The sequence below is a fragment of the Zingiber officinale genome, chromosome 9A (genome assembly GCF_018446385.1).
Source record: "Zingiber officinale cultivar Zhangliang chromosome 9A, Zo_v1.1, whole genome shotgun sequence".
NCBI classification, from domain to species: domain Eukaryota; kingdom Viridiplantae; phylum Streptophyta; class Magnoliopsida; order Zingiberales; family Zingiberaceae; genus Zingiber; species Zingiber officinale.
The window spans coordinates 33,596,940-33,624,828 of NC_056002.1; the positions used below are offsets into that span (position 1 = coordinate 33,596,940).

The window sequence follows — 27,889 nt, forward strand, 5'->3', positions numbered from 1 at the left end:
AGATTAAACTTTGGATCAAACGTGTTAAGTTCCGCAGGCGATCCAAGTTTAATTTAAAAGAACACATGGTAGCTAGGAAAAGGTTCAGACCTTTGTACAAAATTTTTGTACAGTGGAATCATTAGGTTTTCCTAGTAGCAACCAGCAGCCTATCTAGAGCAATAGATTGTCTCTATCAAGAGAGATTATTAAGCCAAACATGAGCTTAACATAGAAACGGGTAAAGCTATGATGCATATAGGAGAAAACTACATAGGTGATATAGCTAGAGCTGCATGGGAAGCCTAAAAAGTAAAATTTTCAGAAGAAATAGCTCGTATAACAACTTAGGGAAATAGCATTTTAAATATTCATTATACCATCCATATACTTTTAACAGCTAGAGATGCTAATACAGTATTAGATTCAATAAGAGACTTAGAATAGATTCAATTATTTAGTTGGAACTGGATTAAATCTTTCTGTAATGATTTCCTAACACTTACTGCACTCTCAGGAAATTATTATAATCCAGAATTAGATGAAAGTCTTTTTAATAAATTATCAAGAAAATAAGACAAAGAAATTTATAAAGCTTGGACAGACTTGAAAATAACACCCCAATATGATAACATAGGAATTCAAATCCAACATATCATTTCCATACTTAAGGAAAAATGTACTTATATACAAATAAAAAACAACTTAAGAACTAATAATATGGTTTCTGTAGACAAATATATACTTCATAATAATATGGATCAAAGCACTAGAGGTACAAATAGAGAAGAAGGTAGGCCAAGCCAACCATTCAGTCTAAACCCAAATTCAAGCCTAGAAAGGCTTACTATTTAAGAAAAAGTAAGGAAAATAAATCTGATTTAAACAAATAAAAACATGTTAGGAGATTTAAATCAAAGAAAACATATGATAATACTATAATTTATTTTACTTGTACTGAACCAGGACATTTATCTTCTACATGTCCTAATAGAAAAAACTTATATACAAGAGAGGCTAAGTTTGTCTCCTTGTTCTGATTTGGATTTAATAGAAATACAAGAGGATGTGTCAAATATCTCCTCTATCTACTTTATTGTTTCTATAGAAGATATAGAAAAAATAATTACTTCCTCTGATATAGACTTGTCAACTCACTTTTAGACACCCCATATACCCTGGCAGAAAAATACAAAATCTCTAGTGAGACATTCCAGCCAGAAATTGAAGACCTAATAGAAAAATGGGAGGATTTGAACCTAGATAACATGAACCTTATGTTTATATAGTCCATACCACAAACTACTTTACTAAAACCTGACTTTCCAGAATGTTCCCATGATTGGGCCCTAAAAATAGGAATAGATAATGTTCCTTGTTTCTTATGCAGGTTTTATCTAGCCATAGACAAAAGAGGAACCTGTAAGTAGGGATGTAAATGAGCCGAACCGAGCCGAACCGTATCAGGCTCGAGCTCGGCTCGTTTAAGTTATATTCGGGCTCGAGCTCGACTCGAGCTCGAATCGAGCTCGACTCGAGCTCGAATCGAGCTTTTATCACAAGGCTCGAGCTTGGCTCGTTTTAGAATTATCAGGCTCGCGAACAGTTCGAGCTCGGCTCGTTATTAGCTCGATTATCAAAGTTAACGAGTCTAACTCGTTAAGCGAGCTCGGGCTCGTTTTCGGGCTCGTTTTTGGCTCGTTTTTGAGCTCATTTTTTTTCGCTCATTTTAAGGCTCGTTTTAGAGCTCGTTTTTGGCTCGTTTAAGGCTCGTTTTAAGGCTCGATTTAAGGCTCATTTTTTTGGCTCGCGAGCCTATAAATGAACATGTTCACGAGCTCACAAGCCGAATATCCTTAAGATCAAGCTCACTCGATAAAACTGTCGAGCTCGAAATCGAGCTCGAGCTCGGCTCGATAAGATAAACGAACGAACTCGAACGAGCTTTTTACCGAATCGGGCTCCGAATAGTTCGCGAACTGTTTGGTTCATTTACATCCCTACCTGTAAGCTCTATAGGAGACAAATTTTTAACATATGTTTACAACAAACATTTAACATCCTTATACCTACTACTCAACAAGTACGAGGGAGTACCAGAAATGTGCTTCTTGAGACAAGAGTCTCAGTTTTAGAAACTTGACTCAATCTATTAGAAGCTGAGCTAGATAATCTTAAGCAAATCTTTGCCCTTATAGCTAATAATCGAGGTAAAGGAATTACGATAAATGAACCAACATCTGATACTGAATTAGTTTAATAAAAACTCCCAGTATCTACAATACTGGACGAACTACTGAAATTAGAGTTCATTGTCTAGTCAACATACACGGACATGAATTTACACTACATGCATTTCTTGACAATGGAGCCACTAATTCAACAATTGATGAAACTACTATACTTTCAATCATACCTCCAGAACTCATTAAAATAGCCACTAACCCACTGGTTAGTATCCAATTTGATGGTCAACAATTATCCTATCACAAGTTTGTTACCAATACTCACTTGAGGTTCTATACAAACTGTAATAAATTTGGCCCCCCTCTCACTCTACCCAAACTTTGGATTCGACCCCTTCCACAACTAAATCTTTACTTAATTTTGGGGCTTAGTTTTCTCATTGCTCAAGACCGAGCATTATTCATTACAAAATACTATGCTATTTTTCTCTCTACTTATATTGTCTCTCTAATTGTTTCTGACTACCCTTCTGTCATCAGGAAGCGTGGTGATACCCTTACAGCCCAAAGGCTCTCACCTATTCACACCATCATATACCTTCAACATCCACCCCTATTACTGATAATGATACACGCCACTGTATAGATAAGACCTCCTATAAAGGTTCCTATTTATTAACGCAGGAACTATCATGTGCATTAGCATATCATGAATTACAAGAAAACTAATCATACTTGGATGTACAAGCCTTTATAAAAGGGAAAGTCTCATAGAAGATCCTAGTAACTCAGATTTAGACCTTCCAAAAGATTTACTCTCTCCCACATATTTACTGAAATTAATAAAGACACAACCAGACCTAGATACTTTAATATCTCGATTAGAAAAATTAGAAATCATAGGTGAGAATCCTACCAAATATTGAGAACGAGATAAGATCTACTGTAAATTAGCAATAATATACCCATACCTTACCATAAAAGCCCAAGGCCAAAATAAGATACACCAATTGGGAAGTAGAAGAATGCACAATGCATATCAAACAATTACTAGCTCTTGGAGTAATCCAAAGATCTACTTCTAGGCATAAAAGTCTAGCTTTTATAGTAAATAAAAGATATGAACAAAAATATGGACAATCTAGGATGGTTTTAACTACAAAAGACTTAATGATAACTGCCAGGAAGACGGATATATGATACCTGACGAAGACCAACTTCTAAACAAAATACACAACTCAAAATTCGATATAGAATCAAGATTTTGGCAAGTTAAGATGCATCTTGATTCTATAGAATGGACGGTCTTTTTATGCCCAGAAGGACATTTTAAATGGTTAGTCATGTCATTTGGACTTAAGGTAACACCTCAAATCTTTCAAAGGAAAATGGATGATATATTTAGAGATATTTCTTTATTCATGTGTGTGTATATTGATGACTTCTTAGTTTTCTTAAAAACAAAAGATGAACATTACATTCATCTCCATATGATCTTTAACCTATTTAGAAACATGGCCTCATAGTATCCCTTAAAAAGATGAAACTAGCCACTAAACATATTCAATTTCTAAGGGTAGAAATCAGACAAGGAAATATTTCATTTCAATCTCACATTACTTCCAAAATCTTGATTTTCCTTGACAAAATGGAAGACACAAAGACACTCAAAGATTTTTTAGGACTTCTAAATTATGCCTGACAACATCTAAAAGATATGAAAAAAATTAGTGGACCACTATACAATAAGATGTCAAATACAAGACAGAAATATTTTAACTAATAAGATATCAAACTAGTAAGACAAATCAAATAAATCATTAAAAATATTTCAGTCTTAACACTCCCACTAGACACTGATTATTTGGTGATAGAAACAGATGAATGTGAATTAGGATAGAAAGGAGTATTATTTAGAAAAATCTCAAAGTATGATCCTAAAATCACAGAAGCTTTATGTAGATATGTTTCAGGAAAATATAGAGAGAAATGACACTTGACTTCCTTAGATTATGAACTCTTAGCAGTAATTTATTGCCTTGATTCATTCAAAATTTTCATTTGCAATAAGTAAGAAATTACCATAGAATAGACTGCGAAGCAATTGTAAAATACAGCCAACAAACAAAAGGATTAAGAAAAACACTAAGTACCAAAAGATGGCTTAAATTTACAGATACAATTATAAATAAAGGATTAAAAATCAATTAGGAACATATCAAGGTAATAAACAATTCCCTAGCAGATACTTTATATAAACTTTTACATTAAACTTCACTAAATGTTTCATGATTATTGATATAAAAAAGAAAGGTATGAACTTTTTCCACAAAAACGATGAGGTTTGGCAGGGATGTAAATGAGCCGAACCGAGCCAAATAGTATTAAGCTCGAGCTCAGCTCGTTTAAGTTATATTCGGGCTAGAGCTCAACTCAAGCTCGAATCGAACTTTTATCACAAGGCTCGAGCTTGGCTCATTTTTGAATTACTAAGCTTACGAACAGTTCGAATTCGGTTTGTTATTAGCTCGATTATCATAGTTAACAAGCCTAACTCGTTAAGCGAGTTTGAGCTCATTTTAGAACTCATTTTTGGGCTCATTTTAAAGCTCGTTTTAAGTCTTGTTTTACATGCTTGTTAAGCGAGCTCGAAAGCTCATTTGAATAAATATTCAACAAATCTAACAACTAAAATAATATAAACTCAACACATCATTGAACATCCCAAACTATTATATTAAACTTTCAAACTCAACACACCATTGAATATGTTTGTGAGCCCTTTAATCGAGCCGAGCTCGAGCCCGAGTTCACAAGCTTATAAACAAACATGTTCTCGAGCCCTTTAAACGAGCCGAGCTCGAGTTCATGAGCATATAAATGAACATGTTCTCGATCCCTTTAAACGAGCTGAGCTTGAGCTCGAGCTCGCGAGCCTATAAATGAACATGTTCTTGAGCTTACGAGCTGAATATCCTTAAGCTTAGGCTCGGCTTGATAAAACTGTCGAACTCGAAATCGAGCTCAATCTCGGCTCGATAAGCTAAACAAACGAATTCGAACGAATTTTTTACCGAATCGAGCCGAATAGCTCGTGAACCGTTTGGTTCATTTACATCCCTAAGGTTTGGCAACCAAAACTTACAATAATTCACACAATACGAGGACCAATTCCACTTTCCATCAAGAGAAAAACATGACCATGTACAAACCTATCTACTTGACAACATCTGGAACATCCCTATAATACCAGCAAGTTTCAATTACAAAATTATTGTGTTAATGCATTATCTAATTACTTCTTGACAATAATACAAAGACCTATGGGAAGGAAATTCTCTTGTTACATAGTCTTTTCCGAAACACAAGCGAGAGTCTACCATGATTGGGATGAAGTCCACCTAGCAATACAAGGATATGAACATCCCTCTTACAAAGACTTTCACTCTCTTGAAGAAGCTTGCACTTCTGCCAAGGCTAGCCTAGGCCCTAACTATTTCATTAGTACTTTACTAAACACAGACAAAAATTCTAATGACAACTATTCAGACAGATAAACACATATGCTTAAGTTGTTGTTGAACCTGAGCCTATAACAATGGGCAAACAACCTTCAGGCCTAATCCATAGGCCCAATTACTTGACTTTAGCACAACTTAAGGCCAAAGCGGCTAGTACATTAGCCTAACGAACTTTAGAATCTATACTATTAGACTTTCCCAACAACTTTCCTAAAGATATTAATACATATGTTCATAGTTTGGCAGAAAAATCAACATTTCAAATGTTTCTGGACTTATGCGAATTACTCAAAATCCTACATGCAAGTCCACCAGAAGGTATGACCATAGGCTATAAAGTCGAGTTCAGCTATAAACTTAAGTGCCAAAAATTTTCCAAAACATGTGACTAGACCATGAATTATGGTTGTCTATGCCAGTTACTTTACTTTTTCAGAAGAGCTAATATTGATTATGAAAAATACATTCCTCATAAATTTATGGGGAAATTAATTACCTCCTTTACTCTAATGGACTATAGACTTCTACATAAATTTTGAGTTCATGATTTGGACTTTGTAAAAAACTTTTCTAAGAAATTAAGTGATATCTTGGCCCAAGCTCTTGAAGAAGAAACATTTGTCATTTGTATCTTTAACAGTTCTCCTTCAAAATGGATATATTTAAAAATTGAACCAGCTAGATACATGATTAAAATAGATATTTATGAAATGAATAGACTCCAGCTAGACATATCAGAATATTATTTTGAACTAGATTTAGAATGGGAGGCACCTATTGACCTTGATGATCAACTAAAACACTGACGAGCTTCAGTCCAGGGAAACAATTAGTTTTGGGATCAAGATTATAACCTCTCAGAATATCTTCTAGCTAGTGAGACGTATATAGAGAAGATCTACAATCCCACAGATATGGATACACAATTTTTCCCTTTCAACTTTTCTACTCAACACAAGACTTTGTACCAACACTACAAGAAGAAAAATGTAAAATGGATAGGAAAGAAAATAGCCACCTCAGCCAAATGTGCTATAGCCTATTTAGAGGTCAAAAACAGAGATGATATGTAGGCCCGGACCACCAGTTCCAGAACCCTGTCACTAGACTCCATTGGAGAACATAACCTGGATAATATGCTGGAACCCTAAGTAATGACATCATTTCATCAAAAACGTAAGCCATGACGACATGAAGCATTATTTTCCACCGACAACTTTTCCCAGTAATGGACACTTTTACTCATTGGTTGTAACTTTATTCTCCACTATCCCACTTTCTTCTCTATCTTTCTGACACCTCATCTCCACTAAAAATGGCCCCCCCCCCCCCCCAACTCTTCCTGAAGCAAACGCCACATCGTTTCTTCACCCCGAAGCAAACTCACCCTCTTCTTCTATAAATACTTTTCTTCTCCAACCGTTGAAAGCATCCAAGAAGTGTGCAAGTGTGCAAGAATGCAAGAATACAAGTGTGTTTTTAGTTTTCCTACAAGTATTTCTTATAATGTCCTTGTAATTTCCTAATGTAAGTCAGTAATTAGCTATGTTTTCTTGTAAAATTTCTATGGTACTTAATAAAGGCTCTATTTTCGTCTCTTTATCTTCAAAAATTAGAAACTATCTCGTGGTTTAAGTTTATAAAACCTGTGCTGACTAAGTTTGGTAGTAAGAGCTACTGGAAACTAGTTATAAGACCCATAAAAGTTTACAATACATTGTTTATTTTTTACTGTTTACAATTACGATTCACTTTTTACTATTCACAAATCCTGAAATATTAGAAAAACATAACTCTTTGATTCGAACTATTCATTTTTATGAACCAAAATGTAAAAATATTTCACTGAGTCATGGGCTACTCACCTAACCTCATCTTGGGTTGGGTTGGGGATTTTCTAATCCACTAGGATGAAGGATTGACTCGCACCGTCTAATCATATGACATATTTTTAATGAGTCCAACCACCCAGCCATGAGTTGACTAGTTTGATAATATTAATTACTATAATATAAATATTTTTGAACAAGTTATATATAAATGCATCATAATAACTATGATATTATATCTGTTATAATATAAATACTATAAGAATATTTATAGCGCATAGTGGCTACACCCAGCGATAGCATTTAAAGATCACTGTGTTATTTTTCCGGGGTTTATGGGTGTGACGCTTTAATAAATAAATATATATTTTTAAGGGGAGCCCGAATTCTAATAAAGGGCCTTTTGATGCCCTAATTATTATTAGATGGACCAGAGGCCCATCTACGGAGGCGGTCTAGCAATCGAACAGTTTGGATCTCGTTATATCCTCGTGACGGAGCCGATTAGATCTCTGGCATTACTCGCCGCTGCGGTTGTCTGTTGCTCGCGTAGAACCCTAAACCCAGTGCCGGAGATCATCTCAGCGGCGGTTCCAAAGGCGAACCAGGTAAATCCGGTTCTTTCGCCTCTACTTCTTTTTGCTGTCCTTTGATTTATCTTATTTTTCGAGTTTTATTGGCCTTGAATTAAAAGCGTTGCTTCGTTGATTCCCTCTTGAGAATTCGTCCATTCATTTTTTTTAACCTCCGCGTAATCTATCCGTGGCGGTTATTAAGAGGGTTAGTGTTCATCTAAGTTACATAAGCGGGTTGTGATTACGCTCTCAGCAAGGTAGAATGTTGTACTTCCAAACTTAGGTTTCATTGGTTGTTTGTCCGTAAATGGAGTTTCGGAAGAGTGAACTTACAGATACGTACGTCATACAAATTGTTGATTACTTGATTTGTATCAACAAGTTCCTTTTTTGAAAGAGAAATTTTGAGAAGCGTGAGGTGAATGAGTATTTTATAATAACAATAGATCATTATGCCACTTTGGATTTGCTTTTTAAATTTGGGAGCTGATAGAAATGAGGAGACTTAAGAGCATATTTGTTCTGACGTCAGAGTGAAATAAGAAATGGCTGGTTGATCAATTTGACAATTATAAGACATGTTAATCCAGGTGGCTAGTGTTGGTGATTAACTTAACTACATCATGATAACAAATAATGAGGTGTGCAATCTGATTTGTACATCGAGTGATTGTTCTGTACATGTAGGAAACCAATTCAAAACAGTATTGTTGATTCTGTGACCGCTTTGTATTGAACTTGATTTGATGTTGCTCATTGCTTAATGATGCTGTAATGTCAGGCTTCGTGTGGTCTCAAATGTCTTGTCTTTAATTTATCCTTTAGGCAGATCTTTTCCTTGGCCATGTCTATTGATAATACTTAATGCATTTGAATTATTTAAGTTCACTGCATTCAATTGACAACTTTTATTTATTGCAGGATTATTTGAGTTCATTGCACGTAAGTGACAATTGTTATTCCCTAAAATAAGGCACTCTTGCTAAATTTCAGATGTTGGGACACTTATTTCAAACTTCATAACACCTTGGAATTCTACCCATTTTGTAAACCTGCATTGAATTTTAATCACTAAATTTTACAGGCATACAAAGTTTTACTGATGGGCATGTTCATATACTTGGTCTGTGACATTTTTTATCTCACACTTGTAACCTTAAATTAATCAGGTTGACAACCAGATACAAAATGTCACGAGTTTATGTTGGGAATTTGGACTCACGAGTCTCAGAAAGGGACCTGGAAGATGAATTCAGAACGTTTGGTGTTCTTCGAAGGTATTTTGTTTGATGAAATACACATCTCTTTCTTGCCAGTACCTTATAGTCAGCATCTATAATAGTTAGTTTTTATTTTTGGTGCAGTTTCATGATTGTCTTGTTTGTGGAATTGTTTTACAATTAGTTGTGTTGAGTGTTCCTTCGAATGCAATGTTAAATTACACATCAACTTCAATGAGTAGGCATAAAACTCAAGTTCGTAATTGGGAAATGGTACATGAAATCTTCAGGAAAACATGGAAAAATGAATAAAGACGATATTAAATAGTGAAGTCAGTTGGATTGTTTTTTTTTTTTTGGTTAAAAAACAATATTGCAAGTTCATAAATGCAGATGTTTAGACAAATGTTCTATTTATTATGTGGATATTGATTTTATTTTATCTTTACCTATCTATGCTGAAGAATGAACTTGTTGATCACTGTTGACTACGCTTTGCACGCTGTTTCAAACTTGTGCATATGGATGATATGTATTAGGTATCTAGATTATCCATCCAGTTCATGTAGAAGAGTATAGGTAAAATGTCTGTCCTTTTTTGTCCATTCATGTGCTAGTTCACAATGTTATTGTTGTTACCTTTTAGGGTCAAAAGGTAATGTAATATGATGTTATCAAAACTGAAAATGTTTCTACATGTGCAGCGTTTGGGTTGCTCGAAGGCCACCTGGTTATGGCTTTGTTGAATTTGATGATCGAAGAGATGCAATGGATGCAATCCGTGATATAGATGGTAAGATTTGCCCCCTTTTTATTGTTTTTATTTGATGTATTTATAAACTCTTGCAAATTAATATACACATAATAGTACTTTTTCCATCCTTTCCTATTATTAAATGATGGTCCCGCTAGGACGGCTAGGGGGTTGGGGGGGGGGGGGGGGGAATAGCCTACAAGTTAGAATTAAAAATACGCTTGCTATTGATCTCAACAAGGTCACACAGTTAATTATAACAAATAAAATAAATGCATAAAAGAAATAAGAGTCACACGGATTTATTTGGTTTGTAACCAGGAAGGTTGCTAATCCAAGACGATGAATGCTCCACTAAAAGAACTCCTGAACGAATGTGGAGTAGCCTCTTACAATCGTTGAAAGCGCAGACTTTAAAACATACAAACAATTTTAGTACAGAGTGTATTCTTATGAACTTTGAAGACCAGGGCTCTATTTATGCCCACTGATCGCAACTAGCCGTTTGCCGACGTGGCACTTTCTGGGCTCCTGTACCCTGTTCGAGCGCATTAATGTAGTCAACTCAATCCACTCCGCAACGGCTCTTCATCAATGACTAATCAATTTTTTGGTGCTGGTCTCGTTCGGGCTCCTAGAGTTTGCTATTGTGCTAATCCTCTTCGACAATGGTTCGTTGACGTGATAGTACATTCCAAGCACTCGGACCTAGTCCGGGCGCCTAGACATGATCAACTCAGAGTTGACCTTGGGTGATTCTCCGGACGTCCAGAGTTGAGCTCACCTGAACCCAACTCTAGCCTTCCCCAAGAGCAATCTTCTTCCTCGGCTTCTTGTCCTTCAGAAGCGTCACACGTGTCCTCGTCCATTGGTGTACTCTTCCACAACTCGTCCCTCGGATGCACTGAGCCCGTTGACTCGCTTCTCGTGTCATCTTTCTCGCTTGCTACGTCTTTCGCTTGACTTCTTGTGTTCCTAAGTCCCTACATGCTTAAACACAAGACATCAAACCGCAGAGCCTAACTTAACTCGGTTGATCACATCAAAACTCACTCGGGGTACTTTCAATCTTTCCCTTTTTGATGTGCATCAATCCAAGTTAAGTTAGGGTTAAAACAGATAATAAAGTAATTTAATCAAATAACTTTGCAATTATTACAAGAAAAAAATTGCAATCAATTCAATTAACGAATATTAAATTTTATACTTCCCCCTTAACTTATTCCTTAAAATTTTCCCCTTTGATCACATCAAAAAAAAAAAATATTAGGGAAAATACGTAAAAAGTTAGAAAAATATTAGAACTTTTTTCTAGGGGTTTTAAATAGAATTTCCAGTTATATTAGTTTTCAAAAGGAAGTAATTTTTCCAATTAATTCTCTATTTTTACAAAAATAATTTGAAAATTATTTTTAAGTTTTGAAAAATGTTGAAACTTTTTGTCATGGTCAAACAGAAACAATTGGATCAAGATAAAAATTTTCACGAAAAATAAAATTTTATTTTGACTAGGATAAATATTTTTTGAACAGAAAGGTTATTTTTGAATTTAAATGCTTAAAATTAGATTTTGACTTCTAAAAATCTAGTTGATTTTTCTAAACATTCAAAATATAATGGTCTTCAGCCAAAAAATCAGTTTTTTCAAAATTAATCTCTGAAAAAGTTTAAATATTTAAATTACTTTTTTAATAAAAAAATCATAATAAAATTATATAATTGTCAAAAAAATATTGAAAATGTTTAGTCTAACTGAGAACATAATGCATTTATATATATATTTTTTTCAAAAATCAAATTTTAATTGTTAAAATTTATTTTTCAAAAGAAAATTTTTTAAAAGATAATATAACGGTTAAAAAATTTTGAAATTTTTTTTCTGTTAGTAGATAATATCTTCAGTTTTCTCATAAAAAGTTTTAACAGAAAACATGAAGGGTAGGTATACAAAATAATTAATATTACCAAACAGTATTAAAATTAAACCAAATTAAATTTGAGCATGCATATAAAAATTAATTTAACAACTAAGCATTATTTATTAACTCAAAATAAATTCATACCTACCGATTAATTAAATAGTTTCTTGGAATATTATTTCCAAGGCACTTTTGCAATTTGATCTCTATTATTCCTTACATACCAACTAAATCCTCCTTTATTTCTAAAATATGATATTTATGAGAAATTCGAACTTGAGCATGCTGGGTCATTTTTGAATCTTTCTAGTTAATTTTAAAATTTTTCATTTTCCTTTTTCATATCATCAAATGCATTTTTGATTTTATTTTCCAACTCAATGTTGACCTTTTTCAATTCAATGTACTTGGTTCTTAGTTTGCATAAAGATCTCCTTAGCATTTTAATACATTCATATAATTGATCGGAAGGAAGGTTGCGTACCTCACTTGCCGTCTCGGAGTACTTGTCGGTAGACACACCCCTTTCATTGTTGCTCTCTTTTGAAGTACTTTTGTCATCTTCAGGTAGATACTCGTCTATTAGTGATGTTTTGACAATCTCCTCGGTCTCTGACTCTTCTTAAGACGCATTGATATCCATCGAAGAGTCGAATTCATCTTTTTCTGGAGCTTATCCCGGAGAGCTTTGGCGGATTTGTACGTGCCGATTCGGTCGAGTTCTTCAATCGGTAGTACGCTTATAAGGTGAAACTCGACCTTATCGTTTGCCATAAACTCGTTGTATTGTTTTTTTGGTCTAGAGGTGTTCTTCGAATTCTTCTCCATTCTTATTCTTTGGTGTTTCAAAACCTTATTTCATTGTTAATAAAATATTAAAATTTATTTTAAAGAATACCTCTATACGACATTACCAAAATACGAACTCCCCCTCGAACGTTGGTGGATAGATGCTTGATTAGACCATCTTCTGTTGCTTGAGTCGGCGGTTAGTCATTCTAAAGCTCACCTTGCTCTGATACCAATTGATGATTCGGCTAGGCCGGCTAGAAAGAGGAGGGGGGGGGGGGGGATAAATAGCCTACAAGTTAGAATTAAAAATACTCTTGCTATCAATCTTAGCAAGGTCACATAGTTAATTATAACAAATAAAATAACACGCATTTACTTGGTTTGAAATCGAGGAGGTTACTAATCCAAGACGATGAACACTCCACTAAAAGAACTGCGGAGTAGCGTCTTACAATCGTTCAAAGCGTAGACTTTAAAACATAAAAAAATTCTAGTACAGAGTGTGTTCTTATGAACTTCGAAGACCAGAGCTCTATTTATAGCCCACAAGTCACAGCTAATCGTTTGCTGACATGTCAGTTTCTGAGCACTTAGACCTTGTCCGAGCGCCTGGACGTGGTTGACTCAATCCACTTCGCAATGACTCTTCGTCAACGACTTATCGGTCTTCGAGTGTTTGGACTTGGTCCAGGCACCTGGAGTTGGACTCCGTGCTGATGCTCTTTGACCATGGCTCGCTGACGTGGCGGTACATTTTAGGTGCTTGGACCTAGTCCGGGTGCTTGAACTTGGTTCGAGCGCTTGGATACAATCAACTCAGAGTTGACCTTGGGTGATTCACCAATCGTCCATAATTGAGCTCACCCAAACCCAACTCCAGCCTTCTCCTCAATCTTTCTCCTCGGCTTCTCGTCCCTTGGAAGCGCCGTGCGTGACTTCTTGTCCGCCAGTCTACTCTTCCATAGCTCGTCTCTCGGATGCACCGAGTCTTTCGATTTGCTTCCTGTGCCATTCTTCTTGCTCGTTGCGTCTTCCGCTTGACTTCTTGTGTTCCTAAGTCCTTGCACACTTAGACACAAGATAATAAATAGCGGAACCTAACTTAACTCGGTTGATTACATCAAAACTCACCTGTGTACTTACACTAAATGGATTTGTTACTTTATTAGGAGAAAATTCAAGCAATATTTGCACGTATACTTACGAGTAACCTCCAGGAATGTTATAGTTGTATCACTAATTGAGTTCCATGTATGAATTGTTGTCTTCCATTTGAAAGGTCACCTAATCTGCAGATGGTCCAATACTCTAAAAGAACTACAATATTAGAACATTTCAAGATTTCATGAATAGCTTGTTGATTTTTTAAAGGCATATTCCAACTGATATTTTGACTGGCAATTCTGTAATATTATTTATTGAATACTACCCAATACACTGATTCATCCAATGGGACAACTGCACAAATGTGAATGGTCTACTTGGCTTTTGTTATCTGACGGAATCATAGTCTTACTGGCGAGGAGAATGGTTCTGGCTATAATAGTGGCTGATCTATCTTTAAAATATTGGCAGATTTCAACATCTAGACATTTTGAGATCTATTATTGTTTGATTAATGTGGTCAGAATAGGTCAATTAGTGAGGATGTGCATGACGTTGGAAGGCATTACCATGTTATGAGTTGATTATTGAAGTGCTTATTGAAATCCCACTTTTTCTTCTTTGCATCACCCAGTCTCAGGGATTTGCAAACAATATGTAGAATTTTTAAGTGAGGAATATAAAATAATAATTAAGGAATTGTTTTACTCTAGAAACTAAAGTGTTTGATGGTAACCTATGTTGGGGCTTAAATAAACCTCTCAGGATAAATAATTGGAGACCAGGAACGTAAACACATCTATTGGAGGTTTAGATTGAACTCTACCAAGAAATGGTCCTAGATGGTGGCACCATCTTGAAATAGCTTTGTAGGAAGGTAAATATTTTACTCCCTGTGGAATTTAGTTGGTGCTGAATAAAGCAAAGGTGGAATTTAGTCGGTGATGAATGACACAAAGGTGATCTTCGGAATACTTTTGCAGAAATTGGTTCTGCTGTGTTCTTTTGAATTGCACGCTCTATGGATGACTAATTGCTGCCCCATGATGAAATATTACACTTTACTGAGTCTACTAGCGGCCGAAGAATAAGCAAGTCACTGTTACCTTAAACCTTGGGCATCTGCTACAACAGGAAGAGGGCAGAAAAAAGAGGCTCCTATGTTTGCAATTTTTCCATGACCATTCACTCAACACTGTGTATTTGTATATGTGCTAATCTTACGTATATTTCAAAATTTCTCTATTGCTTGAAATTTTGTCAAGAGAATAATGCTTTGGTAATATAGTGAACTAGTTCGTTTTCGTTTTATATTCAGTACTTTGTCTCTATGTAAGTGACAAGAGCTGAGCTTTTTCGTTAATTATCATTCTATTTTCTGAGCTATTGTGTAACATAAGCCTTTTTTTGCTATATAATAGGAAAACATGGGTGGCGTGTGGAGCTTTCTCACAACTCTAAAGGTGGTGGTGGTGGACGTGGACGAGGTGGCAGTGGTGGTGGGCGTGGACGAGCTGGTGGTGGGGATTCGAACTGCTATGAATGCGGTGAACCTGGTCATTTTGCCCGAGAGTGTAGATTACGCATTGGGTCAGGTGTTTTAGGAAGCGGAAGGCGCAGAAGTCCTAGCCCACCTCGCTATCGCAGGAGCCCTAGCTATGGCCGTGGGTATGATGTTTTCTTATGCAATGTGCAGTTGGGACAATCAAGATTTAGTGCAACTAGCTTTATTTTACTTTCTTTTTTCAATCTTATTCTAGTCCTTTATCCTCGGGTTACACTGTTTAATTTATATCAATCTATACACATTTCACATATTCTATACTATGTCAATTTGTTTTTATATCTCTACTCTAATGGACACGTGGGCTTTGGTTGTATGCTGCTGACGTGTAAAACCTTTCTTTTGACTTCAGGAGTCGCAGCCCACAAGGGAGGAGGTCTCCTCGTCGTCGCAGCTATTCACCTCGAAGTAGGTCGCCTGCATACCGTCGGGAAGATTCCCCCCATGCCAATAGGTACATAAAACTGCACCTTTTTTTTTGTGCAAAAGAATTGGGACCTTGTACTGTTGCCTTTTATACTGTGGCATCTATCACCTTCTTCAGAAGCCCCGGTAGGGATAGAAGGCGTAGCTATTCGCCTCGTCCTGAGAAGAACTTCAGTCGTTCGCCAGCATATACTCGTGAAGATCCTCCTCATGCCAATGGGTACATGATTTTTCTCACTGAATTGTGCATATGACATGATATTGTAGCTGCATGTTGATCCTTATAATTTTTGCAGGGATGGACAACAGAGCAGGAGCAGGAGCAGGAGCAGGAGCCAGAGCAGGAGCTGAAATGCATCATGAATTTTAGGAATTGCTGTTACAATAGGGGTTGCTTGGACTACCTTTGACTGGTAATTAGTTGGCTTAAAGGGGGTTGAGTGTGGAAAAATAGAGCTTTCAATCAATTCTTCGCATATAAGTTGGAACTCTCCTCAGCTTTGCTGGTACTCGCAGTTGTTACTTTTTTTTCTAGTTTCGTTAATCATGGTTTCATCTCTATTCTGGATATCGAATACAATGTTGTAGTGGCAGACTAACGCCTAATTACTTGCTACTTTAATATGCTAAGTTTTTGTTTGCTGAAGGTCATTAACGAATGCATTATCCTGTCTGTTTTTGTTTGAGGTGTGGTTCTGCTAAGTTATAATCCCGCTGCACCCATGGGCTCCAATCCTCACTGAGTCAGTTTTTCTGCATTCGTGCTTCTCGCCATCTTTTTTCAGACAGCACCCATGGGATCTCTCCTCACTGCCATGCTTCTCTGCTAAGCAGCACGGCTTCTCCTCGAAAAGGGTAGAACCCTGCTTTTGTGCTTCTTTGTTCTCGCAAATTTTTTTTTAATGAAAATATAGACAATAGTAACAAATTGTGTTAGTATGTTTGAATTTTTGAATTCCAAAGCCTGTTGAGATTTAACAGCATCTTTCTTTGTTGTTCATCATACATATTCCTTGTCTCTTTGACCTTTGTCATATTAAAGCACAGACAAAAACAATTGATATTGAAGGGGGTTACAAAGGATCTGTTTATTAATTCCTCATTGATGTTAATTGCACAACAGACAGACCTAGATGTTGAATAATTATATTTCAGAAATTAATTAGTGAAAAACTAGAATTAACAAATGTTTTCAGGCTTGAACTGGAATCGATGAAGTGGTGGTGGCCATGCAGCCTTTCAAGAGCTCGAAGAGTGAAGCCCCAAATCTCAGCTCCTGATGCACCACCATAATCGGAAGACCCTCCTTGAGGCACTCATCGTACTTCTCCAAAATCGAGACGATGTAATTGAAGTCCGGCCTTTTCGATGGGTTCGCAGACCAGCATCTCTTGATGAGACCGTTGAGCACCGGAGAGCTTGTCGTCGAGAGTGGTGGTCTGAGATTCTACGAATCGGAAGAAACTGAATTAATTGATATGACATCGATTAATTTGATGGATTATTATTATTACCTTCTCGGAAGCAGCGTAGGCAGCTTGGACGGGGGTCATGCCCTGGTAGGGAACGAGAGCAGTGGTGAGCTCCCACAGCACGATTCCGAAGCTGTAAACGTCTACTTTCTTCGTATAGGGCTTCTCCTTGATCATCTCGGGAGCCATCCACCTGTAAGTCCCCATGTTCCCCTTGGACTCCTTGCATTGCGTCTCCAGGCAGGAGGTGCCGAAGTCGGCCACCTTCACCCTCATCTCGTCGTTGAGGAGCAAGTTGTGCGACTTGAGATCGCGGTGAATGACGCCTCGAGAGTGGAGGTACTGCATCCCCCTCGATATGTCCAGGGCCAACCTCAAGATGGTCTCCGTCGACAACGAGTAGGGCTCCTTCTTGTGGAGGTACATCCTCAGAGTTCCCTGGGACATGTACTCTGTGATGATGCAGTACACTGGCGGCTTCTTGCAAGCTGCTATGAACTGCGAGCATCATCAACTCCATTAATAATAATAATAAATAAATAAATAAATAAATAACGAACTAACGAATTACCTGAACGATGTTTAGATGATATAGCCTGGAGAGGAAGGAGACCTCGGAGTTGAATTGCTTCTCTAGGATCGTCTTCTTCTGCTGGTCCTGCTCTGGAATCCTGACCATCTTTATGGCGACGGCTCTTTGTTTGTAGATTCCTCTGTAAATCCTGCTGTTGGATCCCGAAGCGAACTTGTTGCCGATGAAGAGCTGCGAGAGATCAGCCATCCACTCCTCCCTCTGACCGACGCCCTCCCAATCATTATTATTGTCATTGCCTTGATCTGATCCATTGCCCTGCAGGTCCAAGAGCATGGACCAAGACTCTAAGCTGTCCCACCTCCTCTTCTCCATCACCTCCATTTCTGTGGGCGGCGGCAACGGTTTCCTCCTCACTAATAACCACCGAGAGTAGGACGAGGACGAGGAAGGAAGGGGAGGAGACGAAGAGGATGAGGGGAGGGTGATACTAGACCCGCCATGACTCCTCTTTCCGAGCCTCAGCCTCAAGATTACCGCCGGAAAGCAGAAGCCCATCTAGTACGAAGAGTCAGCAGCTATATAGATATAGCTAGCTAGCTAGCTAGCTAGCTGAAAGAAAAGGATCCCAATGCTATCATCATCATCATTTTCGTTGTAGTCCTCCCCCTTGGGATTCGATGGCGCATGGAGTTCATAGACATCCTCGACGTGGGTTGAAAATAATTGAACATGATGAGGAAGGACTACTCACGCCATGGGAGGGGAGAGGGAATCCAAATAGATTTGGAAGGGAGAGGAAAGGGAGAGGGAAAGAGAATAAGAGCCATTTAATTTGTTTAATATTGATTCCTTGAGCTAGGTAGCCATGATCCAACTGTGAAAAGATGCATGGGCATGGCTCATGCTGTTTAGACATGCATGAGTGAATTCGATCGATCAAAAAAAGTTTGGTTTGCTCGAGGGATTTCCCTCGAGAAGAAGTATTGGAAGAATTTAAAGGGAATCAAGGAAGTCCCGTGAGGGGTGGTTCAGAAAAGTGCAATTAAGCATCCTCTTCTCTTTCGCCTCTCTCTCTCTCTTTCGTTCTTTCTTTGTTTCTTTTAAGGGGCTTTCTCTTTTAATTTCTCAACTCATGCAGATGGAAAAGGACATGTAATTTCTACCTGGTTCCGTCAACTGAGAGACCTGAAAATCAAATGCTAATTCGTTGCCACGAATTTCAGAGCGAGGTCGGCCTCAAATTCATTTGCAAGTTGGCCATGGAAAAGTTCCAAGTGGGTGGGTGGGGAAACGGAGGGAGAGGGAGAAGTCAACGTGCACATTTGCGTGGCCACCGCTGGTTTTTATTTTCTTTTCACTCAAGATTAAAAAATAAAGAGAAAAATTATCATTTCCTCTGACAAAATTTACCTTTGCTTTTGTCAACGATAAAATTACGAGCGTGTAATTTGATAATTATTGGTTCAACAACTAACTGGTTTTTCAAACCACTAAAAAAAACTTAACATTTTCATCTAAAAGTCATTAACATCCTTTAAAAAATATTCAGATTTATGTTATTTTTTTTTTAGTTCATCAATGATTTTTATCAAAAGATTCTACCAAAATTGATGCTTTTTGTCCTAAAAAGTAGATAAGGAGAAGAATATACCAAAAAAGGAATAATAATAATGATACAGATTTGAAGAAGCGAGAGTTTAACCATAATTATCATTTCCCTAGCTATTTATTTTTTTTTTAGTAATTCATGTATTCAGTTCTTTAAATTAATTAATTATGGAGATGATAAATTCAGTCCTTTAAAATTTTTTTCTATTGGCCATTAAAATAAATTTGAAAGTTTCACACGACATCAATAGATTTAGTTATAATCCATTCTTAAAGCTAAAATTGGAAATTGAAATAATTGTGGGACTACAAACAATATGTTGCCAGAGATTTTTCGGGCTATTAATTAAATTTAAATATACCGAATTTAAATTCACTTATATGTTGAAAACACCTGAACGAATGATCTCAGGCTGCTAGCAGAGGCTGGTTTCTGCCAAGTGATGAAGGCAGTCTGCACTGTGTTGATCGGGCGGGCGTAGCAGATCAGAAAGGTCGACCAAGCAGTATGGCCGACCGGGCAAAGTCTTCGTCAGATTAGAGAGGCAGGTCGGGCAGACCACGAGGTTGGTCGGGCAGAGCAGACCGACCGAGAGAGAGGCAGACAAATCAGGAAGACAGGTCTGTCAGGAGACAGACCGGGCGAGCGAGAGGCAAACCGATCGAAGCAGACAGGTCGGGAAGACAGGTCTGTCAGAAGGCAGACCGGGCAACAGACAGGTCGGGCGGCAGATTAGTCGAAGCAGACAGGAGCCGGTTGGGAGAACAGCTGAGCTCGAGCGGGGAAAAGATCGAGAGGGCAGATCGGCCGAATGGGCGGATCGGCTGAGCGAGCAGGTCGGATCGACCGAGCGGAAGCCGGGTCAGCCGAGCGGGAGTCACGTCGGCCGAGAGGGCAGGTCGGCTAAACAGATGGTGGATGGCCAAGCAGTCAGGTCGGCAGAGAGAAGGTCGAGTTAGCCGAGGCTTGCAAGTCGCAGTTTCCTTGAAACAGATTCACCCCCACCTCCGGATGTGCTTCGAGGCTTACCCGGGTCGTCTGTGTTCCCAGGATACAACGGTCTGACCGTGAACTCCACCAAGCACTGGTGATCACGGCGAACTGAGAGGAACCCGATCGCTATCACGGGCACTCTGGCGAGTAGGAGTTGCATGACAGAAGAGGGGAATGAGGCGGAGAACTTCTGCTTGCTTCTTCTGTGTTTTTTCTGCTCATGATCAAAGCCTCCTTATATAGGAGCTCAGATCAATGGTAGCGTTAATGGTCGATTAATGACAATTACTCGTCGAGCAGTGAAACGTCCACCGTCTCACTCATTATTCCTCGGCCGTTTTGTTTCTGCATTAATCTCGAATTTAATGCATCCGTTTCACAGCAGCAAAAAGATCAACGTGGCAAAATGTTGCTCCACTTGGGCGAATTTTGCCCTGATCGGTCCGACATTCGTGTGCGCAGGTTACGCTCGCACACGAGTCAACTTAGTTCAGTGCAAATCCGGGCCCTAGATTTGCACCCCCCTGCGCACCCACGCGTGAGAGAGAGCCTCTCCCCATGCATTTGTTCACATCCTCAATGTATGTGAATCAATATTAGCCAACAAAAGTACCTTGAAATTCTCAATGTGGGACTAAAGTCTCATTCACAATGGAACTTCTTCTCTTCCACCTCTTTCTCTATTCACACTTATTCAACAACAATAACTATTAATGGGATAATTTGAATTCATCGCAAGAACCATTGATCTTACTTGTCGTCAGAGTTTCTGTAAACGTGGAATGATCTTCTACAAAAGTGGGGAAGTGGATGACAATCTGTAATCCTTCTCAATGGGGAAGGGAGGAGGAAGATGAAGAAACTCAATTGAATCCAAGATTCAAGATGTCCAAATCAAGAGGTTTTTTTGTAGAATCATTGCGCTAGAGAAGTGCAGGTGGAGGAGGGGGTGAATAGCGCTCGTGACTTTCACGTTCGTTTAAAAAACAATCGGAGAGAGTAAAGGCAGCGAAAATAAAGACACAACAAACAATCGCAAATACCAGGATTTACTTAGTTTGAAGCCTATCGCGACTCCTACTTCAAGGCTTGCATGCGAGAGTGTTTTCGTTGGACAATCACTAATTAATCGTAAAGAGTACAAGTACAATGATTATAAGTAATTAGAAAAATTAAAGAATACCAACGACTCAGAAATTTAAATCTTCATCACAATGGTCATCAGGGCAACTTTTGAGCGTCGAGAAAGCGTTTTCACAGGAGCACGAAGAAGCGAAAGTTGCTTGGAATGTTGTATGTCAGGTGCTGGTCGAATGCTGCTTTTATAAGCTGTTCCGATCTCCTAGATCCCTTCCGGGCTCTTGGATCATGACGTAGGCCCGTCCAATCAATGTGTTCTAGCTTGGAGACGAGATAAAATTCGACGTTCCAGGAGCTCGGACCGCGAAGGTGCCTGCCCAGGCACCTCGCCAAAGAGGAAGCTTCCCAGGCGCCCAGACCCCCTAATTTTGCTACTTCATTTTCCTGCAAAACAAGGTTAGTCCAAGTAATAATATATAATGAAATATAAGTTTTGACAGTCTGCTGCCTGTCTGGTCCTAACTTTGAGTTTCATTGAAACTCTAGGTCGGACTGATACATATTGTTCCCTTTTCGGGGAACGCATCCTCACCTACTCCTCTCAGGAGAGATTACCTTTAGCCAGATCGGTCCTCCAGACCGTCTGGACTTCTGCTCAGCATCCGAGGTTTTAGGTCTTTTCCACTGGACGCCCGATCCTTGACCCGTCTAGTCTTCCGCTTGGTATCCACAACCCCAGGACTTCCACCTAGAATCAACAATCCCAGGATTTCGCTTGACGTCCTCGTCCTGCTAAGACTTCGCCTAGTCCTCCGGACTAGGACTTCATTGCCTAACCGCAATTAGGACTTTTCCCCCACCTAACCACAACTAGGACTACCCTTTACCTAAGATCACTTAGGACTTTCCTGCACACTTAATTTAGCTTGTTAAATCATAAGTAACCTTAACTTTAAACCCTTTGCTATTATCAAAACATAGATTTGATCGTCTAATGCTCACTGCATCAACAATCTTCCCTTTTTGATTATAACAACATAGTTCAAAGTTAAGTAAAAACAAAAAGTATTTGAAAGGATAAAGTAGAAGAAATACCAAGTAAATTACAAGTAGGAATTTTCAAGATAAAAAATAAAATGTTACTCACTCCCCCTTAAGTATTACTTTTTCTCAAAATAAGATTTTCCCCCTTAGTATTACTTTTTCTCAAAATAAGATTTTTTTTACTTTATTTTTAACACCTTTCTCCCTCTTTGATATATATCAAAAAACTATTAAGTAGAAAGAAAAATTAAAAAAACTTTAAATTTGAAAAGTTAACTTTTTAATCTTTTCCTTTAAGCTCCCTCTAAAAGTAGCACTTTGCATTTCTTTTTAGAAAAAATATATTTAGCTTTTAAAGAATTTCTCAGAAAAACTTACTTAGATATTTAGCTTTGAAAAAAATATCTTTAAAAAAATATTTAGGTAAATACTTAGCTTTGAAAGGGATGCCTTTGAAAAATACTTAGCTTTGAAAAAATTTTCTATTTAAAAAAACTTAGTTAAATCCTCAGTTTTGAAAAGATTTTCTCTTAAAAAAAAATTTAGCTAAATACTTATTTTTGAAAAGATTTTTTTTTTAAAAAAAACTTAGCTAAATACTTAGCTTGAAAAAGTTTTCTTAGAAAAAAAAACTTACTAAATACTTAGCTTTGAAAACTATTGTCATATAAACTTTTGAAGAAGTATTTGATTTTAACTTATAAATTTTCTTTTGAAATAGCACCTCACAAGAAAACTTAAAAAAAATTTAACTCCCTATTTCTCTTTCTTTTAAAAAGTTTAAGTAATTTGCAGGGGATAGTGAGCTTAAATAATTTAATAAATGCCTTGTTTAATGCTTTGATTAATAACTATGACCCTAGAGTGCGATCATGAAAACCATAAGTTTAATAATATAAAGGTAAGTTAATTTGTGTGAGATGGAGTTAAGTTAATTTGAAGTTAATTTTATCTTTGACTTTGAAAAATATTTAAGTTTGAATTTAAATTTTAGATTTTAAAAATATTAAATTTTTAATTTTAAATATTTAAGTTTGAATTTAAACTAGGATTTTAAAAATATTAAATTTTGAATTTTAAGTTTGAATATAAATTTGAATTTTAAAAATATTAAATTTTAAATTTTAAGTTTGAATTTAAATTTAGATTTAAAAAATATTAAAATTTGAATTTTAAAATATTAAAATTTGAATTTTAAAATATTAAAATTTGAATTTAAAAAAGGATTTTAAAAATATTGAATTTTAAATTTTAAAATATTTAAGTTTGAATTTAAATTAGGATTTCAAAAATATTGAATTTTTAGTTTGAATTTAAATTTAGATTTCAAAAATATTGAATTTTAAAATATTTAAGTTTGAATTTTAAAAGGATTTCAAAAATATTGAATTTTGAGTTTGAATTTAAATTAGGATTTTAAAAATGTTAAATTTTGAATTTTAAATTTGGATTTCAAAAATAATAAATTTTGAATTTTAAAATATTTAAGTTTGAATTTAAAAAGGATTTCAAAAATATTGAATTTTACATTTTAAAATATTTAATTTTGAATTTAAATTAGGATTTCAAAAATATTGAATTTTAAATTTTAAAATATTTAAGTTTGAATTTAAATTTAGATTTTAAAAATATTGAATTTTAAATTTTAAAATATTTAAGTTTGAATTTAAATTAGAATTTTAAAAATATTAAATTTTAAAAATAGTTAAGATTAAACTTAAATTTTAGTCTTAAAAATAAAATTTGAAAGTTATTTAGGTCTGAATTAAAATTTGAAGATTAATTAATTAAAGTTTTGAAATTAATTAAAGTTTTAAAATCAATTAAGGTTTTGTAATTAATTAACATTTAAAATTAACTAAGATTTTAAAATTAATTTTGAATTTGATTATTTTGAGTTAGGTTAAACTAATTTTTAATTAAACCTAACTTCATATCACATTTTCTAAATTGTCAAGCAAGGAATCTTATGAATTTTGTGAGATGGTTAATTTAAATTTAAATCTAAGGATTAATTTACATTTGAGTTAGACTAAGATTTATGTCACGCCCCCAAAGGAGTCCCTGCCAGACAAAAATCCGACAGCATCTCCCATGTACCGGTGACAATCTGAAACATCAATACATATAAAATATACATCAGCCACATACAGCTGGAATATATACACAACTACGTAGTTATAATCACAGCCCACACGGCTGAAATGAAACAATCACAACCACACAGTTATATATAAAGCAGCCCACATGGTTGAATTAGAAACACAGCGGAAAAACGAAGGAAAGCCCACACAAATCAAATAAATACAATGCATGCCGGCACGGCTTAAACACAAATACAACACCCAAAACCATAAGATAGCCACATGGCTACACACAAATACAATGCCAAAAATAATAAAAGAATATACAAAAAGAAAGCAAAAACGAGATGAAACCGTCTTCGGATGTGACGTAGGACCCGGCAGACAGGATACTCCAAGCGACACACCAACCATCTACAAGTTACCTGAAAACATAAATGTATACATGCGGTGGTGAGTATAGATAACTCAGCGGGTAATAGAAAAGATAGTGCACGGTCTACAAATAAAACATGAAGATCAAAAGTATACAGTCTCAGTAGAGAATAAAGAAACATGATCATACTATCATAATCAATGCACTTAAATGTATCTGACATACCGACATAGCCAACAAATACAACTACCTGTACCAGTCTATCCCACAAGATATAATGATCATAGCTAACATACAACTGCATGGACCACAACTACCATAATGATAAATACACACACAATCTGGAATCGACGCAAGGTACAAAGATCAGTAAACTCACTGGATCTGCAACAGACATACCCGTGACACCTGTGCAATATAAATACGACTGCATATACATGCAAAATAAATGACATGTATGCAGCATGATAATCATATGCAACAAACATATCTCAAACAAGTGCAACAACCACAATCACATGCAACTAGTATCTACTAGGCATGTATGTAAATATATATCCACAGATGCACCGCACATCATATGCAAATGTGTATGCATGCTCCATGGTCATCCCCGCCACCTCTCCAGACACCACAACCCCGGTATGGCCGAGAGGCTTGGGTCCGTGACAAACCGTACAAGCCTCATGCACGTAACCGCTATAAAGCGACTGAGGCGACAATATACTATGTAGTTATCTAACTACATAGCTAAGGGTCCCTGACCACTCACAACTCAAGCCCCCTGACTACTGTACCCTCAAGATCCACTACTCCAGAGTGGTCGAGGCTGACAGAGTAAAAACACTAAGCAGCTGAGTAAGCGCGACAGGACATAGCTCCACTCCCAGCTACCACTCTCCATCAGTGGTAGAGTGGACAATTATAAAAGACTGACGACCCTCTCAACCACAAGAGAGACTAGTCGTCAGATGTAATGAATGATGAACATGATATATATATATATATATATAATCATGATACAAACACCGTCATCATCCATGCAACCTCTAAACCACATAAGCACTACACAACAAGAATATAATCGTCATGATACTTCCACATATCCCACTAAACGTATGTACACAACTACACATGTATAATCAACTAAAAATCTCCAATAATCCCACAAGACACATGTACATAAATACAATCAACATGTATCCTCCAGTAATAAACACATCAGACATGTGTATAAACCACAAACATACAATCAACACAACTCCAAAAGTATATAACAAATACGCATGTACATACAACATGCAAATGTACGGTCAACATAATGTCTCCTAAAACACATACCAAGCTACGTACAGTCCACATTATATGCAAAATCAGCATGGTAAATCCAACCACTCGACAATCCCTACAAAACATACTCTACACACGTAATCACAACAGAGTAGAAATCAAGAGTAGAGACTGTATATGATATAACTAGGACATCTCAAAGATCAAGCATAAGTATCAAGCAGGAAGGCAACCAACAAATACGATATAAGGAAAAACAGCCTAATCCATCACATAAAACCATGCACTAAGCTCAATAAAAATCTACATAGAGCCAAGGAAGAAATACCTGCCTTTATCTGTCGATCGTGCCAAATGATCCCGCGTCGAGACACTCGTCCCGAATCTAAGTCCTGCGATCACATAATATATATTTAGCTAATTACATAGGTAGTAAATAGCTAAATAAACTCTCCAATCTAATTAGGGAAAACCCTAATCAAAATAACTTACCTAATTCCTTAATCCAACTCCTTCTAGACCCAAACATAATCCACAATTTATTAATCAATCCAAAACTCTAATCTAAACTCATCATAAATCCACAACAACCTAACATCATCATCTACAACTAACTAAACCACCACATCTGATAATCCAACCAACAATCAATCCAATGATCCTAAGAATGATCACATAACAATCTACATCAACCAATCACCATCAACAACTAATTAACCAATTCATCATCGAAATGCAAACTAATCTCCAAAACACATAAATGAATCAAATCCACATAGTTCATCGACCTCGATCAATCCAACCAGAATAATTCATCCAATCCACATCACACCACTCATAAATCTAAGCAAGCACAAAAACCCTACATCCTTTAGAAACCCAATTTAGCTACATACTAATGAAATCAACAGCAATACTTCATTGGAACAACCCTTACCTTGGAAGGTAGCAGCAAGTCAAAGGCTCACTGCCTCTACTAACACTGCTCGCTGCCACCAAGAGCTCCTACACCAATTCTTTCCAAGATCAGTCCCGGAAACAATTGCACAACAATGAATTTGCTAGAACTCTAACAAATAAGACAACATGTACCTCAATTGAACCCTTACCTCTTCACCCGAGAGCTACCCAAGACCCCAGCCGCAATAATTGGAGAAGGTCAGTGATCGGCACAGGGGAAGATCTATAATTCTGATCCAACTCCTCCTTCTAGTTCGGATAAGTGAGATCATCACAAAGGGGAAACAAATTACACAAGATTCTTGAATCCACCAAACTTTCCGACAAAGCCTTACCTAAACCGATCACCTAGAGCTGGTGTCGCACGATCCACCTCGACGATCTGTAATGCCCTCCAGTGAACAGATTAAAGAGGAGAATCGGAAAGGATTGATCAACCGAGAACGACTCGTATCCAGTCCCAGTGTTGCCCTAGACGTCGAGCAGCAACCGATCACGAGCAAGAAACCACCGAGAAGATGACCTCTCAGGCGCAGATTGTTGGAATGTATACTGAAAGCCTAAGCTTTGTAAACAT

At 36.9% G+C, this 27,889-nt stretch overlaps 2 protein-coding genes across 3 annotated transcripts; one reads left to right on the forward strand and one right to left on the reverse strand.

Moving 5' to 3' along the window:
• The first annotated feature begins 7,973 nt into the window (after positions 1 to 7,973).
• Positions 7,974 to 16,555, forward strand: LOC122020455 (serine/arginine-rich splicing factor RSZ21A-like). 2 transcript variants are annotated; one of them, XM_042578391.1, is made up of 8 exons: positions 8,010 to 8,123; positions 9,012 to 9,032; positions 9,260 to 9,367; positions 10,015 to 10,103; positions 15,301 to 15,547; positions 15,796 to 15,897; positions 15,988 to 16,089; positions 16,166 to 16,555. In XM_042578391.1, the coding sequence occupies exons 3-8, from the start codon at positions 9,279 to 9,281 to the stop codon at positions 16,218 to 16,220; spliced, it is 684 nt and encodes a 227-aa protein (XP_042434325.1). In that variant the 5' UTR covers positions 8,010 to 8,123; positions 9,012 to 9,032; positions 9,260 to 9,278; the 3' UTR covers positions 16,221 to 16,555. The 2 variants fall into 2 exon arrangements, with proteins under 2 accessions (XP_042434324.1, XP_042434325.1); XM_042578390.1 differs by lacking the exon at positions 9,012 to 9,032 and having other exon boundaries at positions 7,974 to 8,123.
• Positions 16,556 to 16,950: 395 nt separating this feature from the next.
• Positions 16,951 to 18,446, reverse strand: LOC122020454 (serine/threonine/tyrosine-protein kinase HT1-like). The gene is made up of 3 exons (XM_042578389.1): positions 17,913 to 18,446; positions 17,384 to 17,839; positions 16,951 to 17,316 (listed from the first exon to the last, which is right to left on the reverse strand). Exons 1-3 carry the CDS (start codon positions 18,429 to 18,431, stop codon positions 17,062 to 17,064), a joined length of 1,230 nt encoding a protein of 409 aa, XP_042434323.1. The 5' UTR covers positions 18,432 to 18,446; the 3' UTR covers positions 16,951 to 17,061.
• Between the last annotated feature and the right edge of the window lie 9,443 nt (positions 18,447 to 27,889).

Excerpts from the sequence above, each read along its gene's own strand:
- LOC122020455 (XM_042578390.1), top strand. The coding sequence starts at position 9,279 with ATGTCACGAGTTTATGTTGGGAATTTGGACTCACGAGTCTCAGAAAGG. Across the intron at positions 9,368-10,014 it reads ACGTTTGGTGTTCTTCGAAG|CGTTTGGGTTGCTCGAAGGC; the intron begins GTATTTTGTTTG and ends CTACATGTGCAG. Across the intron at positions 16,090-16,165 it reads GATCCTCCTCATGCCAATGG|GGATGGACAACAGAGCAGGA; the intron begins GTACATGATTTT and ends TAATTTTTGCAG.
- LOC122020454 (XM_042578389.1), bottom strand. The coding sequence starts at position 18,431 with ATGGGCTTCTGCTTTCCGGCGGTAATCTTGAGGCTGAGGCTCGGAAAG. Across the intron at positions 17,840-17,912 it reads ATCATCTAAACATCGTTCAG|TTCATAGCAGCTTGCAAGAA; the intron begins GTAATTCGTTAG and ends TGATGCTCGCAG. Across the intron at positions 17,317-17,383 it reads CCTACGCTGCTTCCGAGAAG|AATCTCAGACCACCACTCTC; the intron begins GTAATAATAATA and ends TCCGATTCGTAG.